This window comes from Echiichthys vipera (genome assembly GCF_963691815.1).
Source record: "Echiichthys vipera genome assembly, chromosome: X".
Taxonomy (NCBI): Eukaryota; Metazoa; Chordata; class Actinopteri; order Perciformes; family Trachinidae; genus Echiichthys; species Echiichthys vipera.
In genome coordinates, this window is record NC_139825.1 from 4,706,401 (window position 1) to 4,718,855 (window position 12,455).

The 12,455-nt window shown below is 42.1% G+C and overlaps 1 protein-coding gene across 1 annotated transcript in view; it reads right to left on the minus strand.

Moving 5' to 3' along the window:
* The window catches only part of nfasca (neurofascin homolog (chicken) a), a 115,136-nt gene that overhangs the window by 77,713 nt on the left and 24,968 nt on the right, over positions 1-12,455 (minus strand). The window contains exons 4-5 of the mRNA XM_083939120.1: positions 8,511-8,707; positions 8,046-8,168 (exon numbers count right to left, since the gene is read on the minus strand). Of these exons, the coding sequence (XP_083795246.1) occupies positions 8,046-8,168; positions 8,511-8,707 (320 nt within the window). The remainder of the gene's footprint in view (positions 1-8,045; positions 8,169-8,510; positions 8,708-12,455) is intronic.

Consider the following 12,455-nt stretch of genomic DNA (forward strand, 5'->3'; position numbering starts at 1 on the left):
CTGTAGCTTAAAAAGTTTGTTAACGTAATGTTAAGCAGCACATAGCGTGTATCTAACGTAACTGTGTCTAGGCGTGTGAAAGGGTGCTGGATGTCAGGCTTTACCCCAGTGAAGTCGGACAGAGTACACAGCAGCTAATAGAAACTTCAGCATCAGTAACAGCTACAGTTGCATGTTACTAATAATGTTTCATGTTCTAAAAGCACTGGCTCAGAGATGGGTGGATTTGCAGCTTTAATTATAAACTTCAATATAAACTTGAAGAATCTTCACGATTCTCGATAAGTAATGAAATTAAACAATACTTGAAGACCTGAAGTCACAGTATCACTTTATCATTAAAGGTCTGTAATTCCATAATTGTTTTCTGGATAGAACACATGTAATACAATGGCTATCATTTTGAGTTTAAGCCAAAGACTATAAAAATGGACGTAGCATCTCCGTTAAGGTCCACTCTCAACTTGATCCAATCGTACTCGCCTGTGGGAGACACCAATATCCCCAGCTTCCCCGGTCCTTATATCGAAGTGTCATTGGGCAAGACACTGTGCTGTGTATGGGTGTGTGAATGATTAGATTAGATGGTATGTAGATGTCCTTCTGACCATTAGTGTGAATGACTGTGTGAATGGGTGAACGTGACAAATAGTGTGAAAGCACCTTGAGTAGTCGGAAGACTAGAAAGGTGCTATATAAGTACAAGTCCATTTACAATTTACATATTTAATTTATAAAGAGGACTGGTTTACAGTTTGAATGGAGTTATGGTTAAGTTCACATCAGGAAAGGAATTATAGCTGCACTATCTACGTTTTTAACTGGGAAGGAAATCTTTGTTGTGTACCACTACCTCCTGGTGAGTAGGCACAACTACACACCTGCGTAACTGCATCTCTGTGCAAATACATAGCTAACTAAATGCTGGGAAAACAATGCTGTACTTCAAGGAGACATTTGATGTGACTGCATCATTGGAGCAAAATAAATGCAGTCTTGGCCACATTATAGACAAGCCTTTGGTTTTCCTTCTCATTATCCAATTGAATCTATAAGCCAAGATATATCATATTTTTGTTTTGGCTTATGGTGTGGAAATAAATGACTTAATAGTCTTTCCACAGAATCCTATTTTATCAGACCATTATTTAATAACTTTTGAATTCTTATTACAGGACTACTCACCTCTGGGTAAAAGTGTCTACACTAGATGTTTATCTGATAGTGCTATAACCAAATTTAAGGAAGCGATTCCATCTGCATTTAATTTAATGCCTTATCCTAATATTCAAGATTCCTGCACTAACGTTAGTTTCTCCGAAATTGATCACCTTGTTGACAGTGTTGCAGGCTCTCTACGAACAACACTCGACTCTGTTGCTCCTTTAAAAAAGAAGATAATAAAACAGAGGAAGTTAGCTCGGTGGTATAACTCACAAACTCGTGAATTAAAACAAATATCGCGAAAGTTTGAAATTAAGTGGCGCTCCACTAAACTGGAGGAATCTCACTTAGTTTGGCAAGAAAGTCTTAAAACATAAAGGAGGGCCCTCTGTAATGCGAGAGCAGCCTATTACTCATCTTTAATAGAGGAGAATAAGAACAATCCTAGATTTCTTTTCAGCACTGTAGCCAGGCTGACAGAGAGCCGCAGCTCTATTGAGCCATGTATTCCTATAACCCTCAGTAGTAACAACTTCATTACCTTCTTTAATGACAAAATTATAACTTTTCGAGACAAAATCAACCAACTATTCTTGGACTGCTTTTCTACAGTCGACCTTAACAAATTAACCTCTACTATTTCAGCATCAAAACCTTCTAGTTGTCTCCTAGAATCTATCCCAACTAGGTTACTTAAAGAAGTGTTACCTTTAATTAGCACTCCTGTATTAGATATGATTAACATGTCTTTATCAGCAGGTTATGTACCACAGTCTTTTAAAGTAGCTGTAATTAAACCTCTTCTTAAAAAGCCCAGGCTTGATCCTGAGGTACTAGCCAACTATAGACCTATATCTAACCTTCCCTTTCTCTCTAAGATCCTCGAGAAATTAGTTGCCAATCAGTTGTGTGACTTTTTACATTATAATGAGATATTTGAGGATTTCCAGTCAGGATTTAGAGTGAATCATAGCACTGAGACAGCACTGGTGAAAATGACTAACGACCTTCTTATAGCTTCAGACAAAGGACTTGTCTCTGTGCTTGTTTTACTAGATCTTAGTGCGGCCTTCGACACTATTAACCATCACATCCTGCTACAGAGACTGGAGCATCTGATCTGCATTAATGGAACCGCACTGAGCGGGTTTAAGTCATATTTATCAGATAGATCTCAGTTTGTACATGTTAATGACAAATCCTCCATGCACACTAAAGTCAGTCACGGAGTCCCAAAGGGTTCTGTCCTTGGACCGATTCTATTCACCTTATATATGCTTCCCTTAGGAAATATTATAAGGAAGCACTCCATACATTTTTATTGTTATGCTGATGATACACAATTATATTTGTCGATCAAACCAGAAGAAACCGATCAGTTAGATAAACTTCAAATGTGCATTAAGGAAATAAAAAGCTGGATGACCTGCAATTTTCTGATGTTAAACTCAGACAAAACTGAAGTTATTGTACTTGGCCCCAAAGGCCTCCGAAACTCAATAGCTAAAGACATTGTTACTCTGGATGATGTTATTGTCCTCCAGCACCACAGTAAGGAATCTGGTAGTTATTTTTGACCAGGATATGTCCTTCGAGGAAGATGCAGAAAAACTAGTCGATGCATTTGTTACTTCTAGGCTGGACTATTGCAACTTCTTATTATCAGCTTGAACATATTTCTCCTGTATTAGCTTCTCTGCACTGGCTACCTGTAAAATCTAGAATAGAATTTAAAATCCTTCTCCTTACGTTCAAAGCTCTTACTGGTCAGGCTCCGTCGTATCTTTAAGAGCTCATAGTACCGTATCACCCGACTAGATCTCTGCGCTCTGAGAATGCAGGGCTACTCGTCGCTCCTAGAGTCTCCAAAAGTAGAAATGGAGGCAGAGCCTTCAGCTACCAAGCTCCTCTCCTGTGGAACAAACTCCCAAATGTTATTCGGGAGGCAGACACTGTCCCCATATTTAAGAGTAAACTTAAAACTTTCCTTTTTGATAAAGCTTACAGCTAGGACTATCGATAATATTTTCTTCTGCTTAATTATGCTGCTATAGGCCTAGTCTGCACGGGGATAATAATTTTCCTGATACTCTGAGCTTCTCTCCTCTCTGTCTGTACCATTCATGTCTCATCAATGCATGTTACTAATTCAGCTTCTTCCCCGGAGTTGTTTGTGCTTTGTCGTCTCACAGGTCTCTGCTGATCGTGGTGGGGCCTGCTGCCGTGGTCCTACATGACGCTTCCTGCTGCTATTATCACTGTTACTCATATATACTATCATTAGTTTAATAAACTATAAAATTTGTAGCCACCAGGGGTATGTCTCGCTGTATTGTAGCTGCTATTGCCACTACTCATCATTGTTCATGTTTGCCACCATAATTATCATTGTCATATTATATCACCTTAGCTGTGCTTGTTTCTACTATTCTGTTGTATTAACCGTCTTAACATATACGTCATATTCACATTACTATAGATATTATTATAGTTACTGTTAGGCTTTGCTTGCTTGCATCTCTGGAAGTGTGTCTGTCTGTCTCTCTGTGTCCATCTGTGTGTCTTTTCTCTCTTTCTCTCTCCTTTTCTTCCTCCCCAACCGGTCAAGACAGATGGCCGTCCTCCACAGAGCTGGGTCTGTCTGACGTTCCTGCCTGTTATAGGGAAGGTTTTCGTTGCTACCGTACTCTACAGAGGAATTGTTGGGTCTATGTAAATCATAAATAAGTCATTGAGTGTGGTCTTTACCTACTCTGTAAAGTGTCCTGAGATAACTTTTGTTATGATTCGACACTATAAATAAAATTGAATTGAAATTGAATTGAAAATGTTCAGTTAGTTTTATTGTAACATGCAATGTTACAGTATATTTATGTTCAATTTGATTTGGCTAAGCTTGTTATTGGACTACTTCCATCTTACCTACATCTACCTTATCTACATCCTACAAAATAACATGGGGAGTTATTGTCTTCATTCCCAGGGCTTATTCCTTCTAACTGTTACTCTGTCGCTCCAGTCCGCACTGAACTGGGAATAAGGGCGTTGCTCGTATGTGGCTCCCTCTGATCGGAATAAGTTACAAAACCGAAGGGATCTTTTTTTTTTTCAAAATGATTTATTGAATTTTTGCGGACAGGCAAAGAAAAGTACAATAGTTGCATACTTCGTCAGAGTATCTGCTTTAAAGTGAAAAAGAAAAAACTGAGAGAGGCATGGAGAAAGAAAATGCAGCTGGGGAACAAACTTTTGACCATGATTACGCGACAGATGTTGTGCAAAAGAGAAAGGAGTATAACGCTGCTAAAAGAATCTTGAAGGAAAAAGGCTTCGATTCCAGACGCCGTTCACCAGGATGAGGATCCACTGGGAGACGGGAACTCGAGTCTACAACAGCGCCGGGGAAGTCAGGCAGGAGCTAGAGATACGCGGGCTTGGAGAGAAGACACCGACGACCGCGGAAGCGGCGGCCGGGCTGGAGTCACGGCTCCGCTCAGCCATGGAGTGGCAGCATAACGAGGGACCCCGGAGGAGCTACTCAACAGCAGCTACACGAGCCAAGGAAAAGCTGCAAGAGTACCGAAGACTCTTTAACTAAAGACCAACGATTAAATAATGAAGCTAAACCGGTAGGAATGTTTTGATTAAACCTGTGGTTTTAGTTGTCAGAATAATGGTTACCCTGCTATTCCTATGCTAAAAGAAAGGCGACTATCTGAGATCTGGGTTACTTTTTTTCTTTAACGTTGGACTCATTTAGAATGACTATAACCCTCACTGTAGGCCCTGTCATTTCTAAGTTAGACCCTCCCCCCCTTTTTTTATGAACACAATAGACAGATAGGAAGTAGAGGAATGTAAAATAGGGGTAACTGATTTATCTGACCACAGTATTATTTACCTCAATATCCATCTAACTAGGAGAAATAAAAGTACACTCTGGAGACGGAATGTGGGTACGCTGAATAACCAGTAAACACAGGAGGAGGTTAAGAAAGAAATGAAATGCTGCATAGAGGACAACTTAGACAGCCCAGTGGATCCTACGATACTTTGGGATACGGTAAAAGCTGTAATGAGAGGGTGGTTAATAGCGAGGGCAGCTTACCAAAAAAAGACTAGAGAGGAAGACTATAAGAAATTGGTTAAACAATTAATAGTACTGGAACAGCAAAATAAAAATAAAAAAGATGATCCGGCAGATAGATGACATCCTAAGTCAAGAGGTCAAGAAAACTACCAAGATTCACTAAACAGACCTATTATGAATCTGGATCTAAGGCAACTAAATATTTGGAAAGAAGACTTAAGGTCCAGCAACAAAACAACTACTATTTGAGCCCGAAGAAATAGAAAGGGTTTTTAAAGATTACTATGAAAACTTATACACCTAACCCACAGCAATAAGACTTGCCTTCTATTGGAAAAGAGAAAAAAAAAAAAAGAATTTCCAGCATCACGAAAAAAGAACTAGATGCCGCAATTAGTAGATTAAAATCAAACAAAACTCCAGGTAGTGACGGATTCCCCAGCGAGTGGTATAAAACATTTAGGGAGGAATTAACCCTGCTACTTATGAATTCCGTCAATCAGACTCTGGCAGAGAGCAAACTGCCTCCCTCTTGGAAAGAGGCCATGATCTCATTTATTCCAAAGCAAGGTAAAAATAAAGAACTTTGCGAATCCTATAGACTTATTTCAATCCTAAATGTGGATTACAAGATTTTTACTTCAATCATTTCAAGAAGATTCAAAAATTTTATGTCTGACTTGATTGATGAAGATCAGTCAGGTTTTATTAGAGGTAGGCAGACTTAGGATAACATCAGACGTATTCTCCACATTATAGATCAGATCCAAAGAAAGGGCCTGAGAGCAGTACTCGTGAGCCTCCATTTAGGGATTTCGGTTCAAAACTCTTGACAGTCAGAATATCAGCAGCCCGTCCGGACTGTAACTATTAATGCCGCGGTCCAAAAATAAACTCCAACACAGCTATACAGCTGGCATCACATCAACTCACGGTTATACAGATAGCGTGACAGTGGCTCATCCACGGTGAGATCAATAGCCTTCCGTGGTCATTCCATGCGGATGGATGTTATTAAGACCCTCAGAGAACGAAGAGAGCCTCTTCTTACCTCCGTCCTTCATCACAATGACAAGCCTGGCAGAGAATAGCAATGCAGTTTTGAAGCCCTGGTTGTAAAGACATCACCTCTCTGTATTTCTGGCGCTGTTCAACCACCTCCGGCACGTAATCCTCATGAATGGAAATGGAGGAACCCCTTTACTGTAGCTGGCCTCTCCTGGTCTGGGCTTCGCGTATGATCCTCCCCTTCACGTGGTACTTGTGCAGCCTGATAATGACTGGCCGTGCTCTCTGGCCTGGCTTCGGCTTCTCGGATAGCATGTGGTGAGCCCTGTCACATTCTGGCAGTGATTCCAAGATGCCTTCAGCAAACTTCCGTGAGCAGCTCCGCGAAGAAGGCTGTCGGCCATGGCCCCTTCACTGATTCAGGTACAACTCTGATATTATTCCACTGACTCCGGGACTCCAGGTCACTAACTTTAGCTAACAGCTTAATGTTGCTCACCGCTAGCGTGGCACAGGAGCATTGCATTTACCTCGAGGGAGCCTATCGTCGAGCGTAGTCGGACACTGTGGTGTGGACGTGGTCTAGCTTTGCTCAACGCACGTCTACTCCATCCCAGCCAAACCGGAAGTCAGTCAAACCACAGTAATCGTAAGGAGCTGGTTTCATTTGATGCATTTAAAGCGATTCTAAATTACTTGCAAGCATATGGATATGTTTCGACTGTTTTGATATTTTATAAGCCTGTAATTTGTTGTTTCTTTCCATTAGTAATTGTTGCGTGCTTAGATTAAAGTGTCCTTGTAGGCTATTGCCACCTGTCACATGGGGTTTGGAAAGCAAACATTAAGCCAGTACCTGCTGGTTTGCTGTTTTATGAAGGGAACACGCAGGCTTCACCCCGTGTCCAGACCACTGGTTCCACCATGGGATCTGGCTGTGGTCCTGCAGGGACTTAAGGGCCCTCCATTTGAGCCAATGGAGGGAGCAGACTTGAAACAAGTGTCTCTCAAGACGGTGTTGTTACTGGCTCTGACTTTGGCTAAATGGGTTAGTGACATCCATGCGCTTTCAGTGCATCCATAATGCTCTCAGCTTTTCCCACGGATTTTGAAGCCCAACTCTGCTTTTGTGCCTTAGGTTGTGGGCTCATGTTTTCCTGTTGACCTTGTGGCTTTTGCTGCTCAGGAGGATGCGTTATGTCCAGTCTGCACTTACATGGATAGAACTAAGAGTTTCAGGGGGAGCGATCAGCTGTTTGTCTCCCGGGCTAATCCCCATAAGGGGAAACCTATCACAAAGCAGCGCCTGTCCCACTGGGTCGTGGAGGCAATTGCTTTGGCCTATACGAGTCAGGGTCTGCAGCCCAAATATACATGTGGAAATAGTGTATATAATGTATAGAAAGGAATGCATAGAAATTTTTCCAAAATATGTGCATAAATATAAATACATCCAAGACATATACAATAATCATGTCATGGGACTGCTGAGTTTGGGTAATGGCATATTTTTTGTTCCAATTCAGGCACTGAATTCACCTCTATTTCCCTTTTCGTGTAAAAGCCGTCAAAATACAGTTGTCACCCGCTGCTACACTATCATAAAAATATTGCTCACCATGTCACCATTTACTATAAGATGATCAAACTGCACCTGGTAAAGGGTGATAGTGCTATTTTTACAGACTAATACAGTGATGGCAGCGAAGACAATCATCACTACATGAAGAGAAATATACTCAGTGTGCTTGTGTGTATATATTTGTGTGCAATAGTTGCTCACCACTGTTCATCCAGAAGGTGAATGGAGGAGGCAAGCCTGGTGGGGGATTGCAGGTTAGAACCAGCGGGGTGCCTTCAGTCACCACTACTGGCTCCAGCACCTCTTTAGGCCACAGAGGAGCCTCTGAAGGATGGGGACAGGGATGGGAGGAGAAGGGGGTGGAAGGGGAAAGTAAAGGAGAAGGAGGAAAGCGAGTAAGAGATGTAAAGAATTATAAAGGACATGATTATCAACAAAACAAGCATCAGGGACGGATCTGGACTTGTCTCACAAACTGTCACAGTTCTTTAAAGAGGATTGATCTAGTGTCAGGTATTTCTGGTGTTTGCAATTGTTAACAGATATTTTAAAGCATTCAATCAAACTTTGCTGTTACGATTCATCTTTTATAATAACATAACGTTTTCACTGAAACACATTTCTTTGGGAGCATTTTTGTGAGTGTGTGTTCTTGTGTATTCTTACTGGAGACCCGGAGCAGGATTTTGTTGGACAGAGCTACTCCGAGGTCATTGTTGGCAAAACACTGGTACTCTCCCTCATAGTCCTCAGGTCGTCCACCGCTACGGAAACCGACCTCCAGAGTTCCAGAGCGTTTTCGCATTGTCACCCTGGGATCTTTCCCGATGTTGAAAAACTTCCCGTTCCTTCGCCATGAGAACCTGATCCAGAAGACAATGAAACAAAGACTTATAACAATAGAATGGAACTTCCACAGATTAACTATTCCACGTATTAATCTCAGAACAGTGACCCTAATACTTTGGCTTTTGAGCAGCTTTTGAAGTGTTTATTTTGTCTATGGAAGTTTAGCCTCAACATCACTTCTTCTTTCTGTTGTATGTACATTTGTATCGGTGAGTGAGTGTACCCAAAGGTTATAAAACATTCTCTTATATTTCTAATACATTTAAGAACCTCAGCACGCTTGTTTAAAGAGACAATTAAAGATTGAATATAGAGAATAAGCAGAACACCGACATCTAGTGTCTCGAGATCATAGTTGCGACAACAAAAAATAATTCCAGCTGTCGGGTTGCCAGGTTCATCCGACCAGCCCAGTAGCCTACAGGAGATCAGAGTCTGTTTGAGCCTGTTTAAACCAATCCCCTCCAGCAAATCACACCATAAAAACAAGGATTAGAGGAGTTGACAGTTAGCGTTAGCCGTTAGCGTTAGCCATTCCAGCTAAGTAAAGATGAAAGTGATGTTAGCGATCAAGGAGAACCGTAGCCATTTGGGTGTGCATTTTAATGGCGTTTCTCTCCTTTCTCTCAGTCCATGGAGTGAATGCTTGGCCTATATTGACTCTGGTTTTTGGCCGTCTCCGGTCACTCAGCTGCTGGGACAAATATCGCCCCCTTCACTGAGGCTCCGAAGCAGCTGCAGGATTAGCAAACTCCATTTCACCCAGTGCCAGCCTACAGTAGCTGCACCCAACAAAAACAACCCTGGCAACCAGCAACGCCCAACATTATTGCTCCTACCATGGAAACAGAACGGGACAGAAAGTCATTGTCAAACCTGTCAAATGTTTTTTAAAATATCAATTCTTTTTGTCTTTTTGTTTAATGGAAAAGCAATACTTTCATTATGTAACCCTCAAAACGCCCCGTGGGTGTATTATTTAAACAATATAGCTTTTAATAAAGATTCTACATATTAAACCTTTAAGGCAGAGGAAACATGAAACAAGTTATGATGCCATCACTATCTTAACATGGACTCTTAATTGTTTGTACAACCAGAAAATGGGAAAGTCATGCGGTTGTCATGCGGTTTTCATGCCGTTGCCAGCTTACATTACTCAACTGCCACATGACAGCAGCACCAAAATCTGTCACACCACATGCTCTCCGTGTGCTTGTAATAGCACTGTAGCTTAATCCTGTTCCATGTGGTGTTTCCAGAGGGCTCCCTGATTCGAGAAGAGCACTTGATATGCTTACATAACCCGCCACTATTTTTAGTAATGAGTAGGGATTTACAGTAGATGCTTCTTAACATCATTTTTAGGCGCGTAACAGTGGAGCTGGGCCTGTTTGAGGTGCAGTACAGCACTGGGCCTGAACAATGGGCCTCTATTGAAGAGAGCAGAGCTGTGTGTGTGTGTGTGTGTGTGTGTGTGTGTGTGTGTGTGTGTGTGTGTGTGTGTGTGTGTGTGTGTGTGTGTGTGTGTGTGTGTGTGTGTGTGTGTGTGTGTCTGTGTGTTGTAGTAGCGAGAGACTGACAGTGAGTGAATAAGTGAACGATCCCTCGCACTGAATGTTTCATGAGCATGAATAGTCAACTGAGGGCATTATTGGAGCACAAAGCCTGTCCTGGGAAGGGGAGAGCCAGTGTGTGTGCATGGGAGAGTGGACGTGAGTGCCTTATTGTGAAGTTGTGTATGTGCGTTTGTGTACTCATGAAACTGCATGAGTGTGCATCTGTGTGTGTGTGTGTGTGTGTGTGTGTGTGTGTGTGTGTGTGTGTCTTATGTAAAGCCAATCTGTCTCCAAATAAACAATGTAACACTGTCCTGAGCTGGTCATATCCCCCAGTGATGTAACCTCTGGAGACCCAGTGTGTGTGTGTGTGTGTGTGTGTGTGTGTGTGTGTGTGTGTGTGTGTGTGTGTGTGTGTGTGTGTGCACATCACGTGAGTTAATTTACTTCTTTAATACTTATATTTACATTGTTATTTCACACGTTTCAATGGTTGTTAATGAGTTTCTTGTTCGCTCTTTGAAGGGATTAATGGTGCGGTCCATTAACCTGGGATGTCGGAAGTCTGAGCTGGGAATGATGTCACACTCAAGTTATCAGTGTTCAAAATCTGTCATCAGTAGATAACGGGCGAGTGCTCTTCACAACTGCATACATGCATTTTATCTATTACATGTTGAGTTAAATCAATTTTTCTCAATGTAATATCAGCAGTTATCTAAAAATTAGGATATGTGGGCTATTTGATATTGTTTACATATGGGGGGGGGGCAAAAAGCACAACAGACCACCTGTGAGGTTGGGGCTACAGAGGGCAGGCAGACAGTTATCACACTGAGTTTATAGGGTTGTTAGAGGGCAGGAGACGAGCTCTGGGCTAGGACACCATTCAACTGAAGCTGAAGAGGGTCACCGAAAAAAGTGAGTGGCTAATGTGAAAATGTTTTATTGTATGTGTCTTTGTGAGTGAGAGAGAGACACACACAGGGCAGGGTGGCAGCGGAGCACATCTGAGTGTAACTGTAACTCCACATAAGTCTCACTGCCAGAGAGAGACAGGGATGTATAGAGAGAGAGAGAGAGAGAGGGAGAGAGAGAGAGAGAGAGAGAGAGAGAGAGAGAGAGAGGAGAGAGGGAGAGAGAGAGAGAGAGACAGGAGGGCAAGGAGACACCAAGGACAGATAAAGCAGGATGACAAAATGCAGTAGAGGAGAGAAAACAGAGAGATAATAAACCCGAGTAGAAAAAAGAATGCATAGAATGGATAGACAGTGGGAAGGAGAGGGAGAAGAGGTTAGTGAAATGTGTCATGATCAGCATCACATGATTTTCAGTCTATTTATTCTACATCTGTTAATGTCAGCCTCTTTATCCCTAATTTCTCCATTTCTCCAGAGGACAGTTTACTCATTATGAAGAATTAAGGGGACTCAAGATATTTTTGTAATTATTAGTTTTAATGTCTGTCATCGGGTAGTTAGGTGGTGCTGTGAAGCACTGCCACAAAACACCACCCAAAGCTTGTGAATGCGTAGAAACTTCCCTTTCCCTCTCTCCCTAACAGCAGAGAAGCAGGACACCGTACAGTGTGACAGGGATCTGTAGCACGGTCTGCAGCCTCAACTCCACCCAGGACACTTGAATGTCCCACTGATGGAAAAACAGTCCCACATGTTTGTTGTTGTTTACCTGAACTCTGCACATGGATGTTACGGAAACACGTACGCCACGTGAGCCACGTGAGCCAGCGTGAGCAGATCGGAGCACAGTTTAGTGTTTTTATCCCTTTAGACGGAAACACAACAGTGGAGCAGTATCAAGATTTCTACTCTGGAGGGTGGTTTCACTTTTTTGTGTTTTTTTAGCATCAAAAATGCCGTTGTCGCCTGAATGAAAGTCACATCTTATAAGTATTTTGATGTTTTCACCCGCAAGCTTTGTCGTGTAAACAGGGCCTTACATTAGGGGGGGGGGGGGGGGGGCTGCAGTCCCAGCAGCACTCCCTCAACAGGAAGCTGCTTCATCGTATTCAAATGATTCAAACGAATCATAGTGAACAACAATGGCGACTGACAACAACCATGGAGTAAAATTGAAAAGAATATTGGATTTTTTCACAAGATCCGTTAATCATTCATCCACCTACCTCCTACTACAGAAGAGAGTCTAGCTAGCATTAGCAGCTCAGCACCAGTCCTGCCGC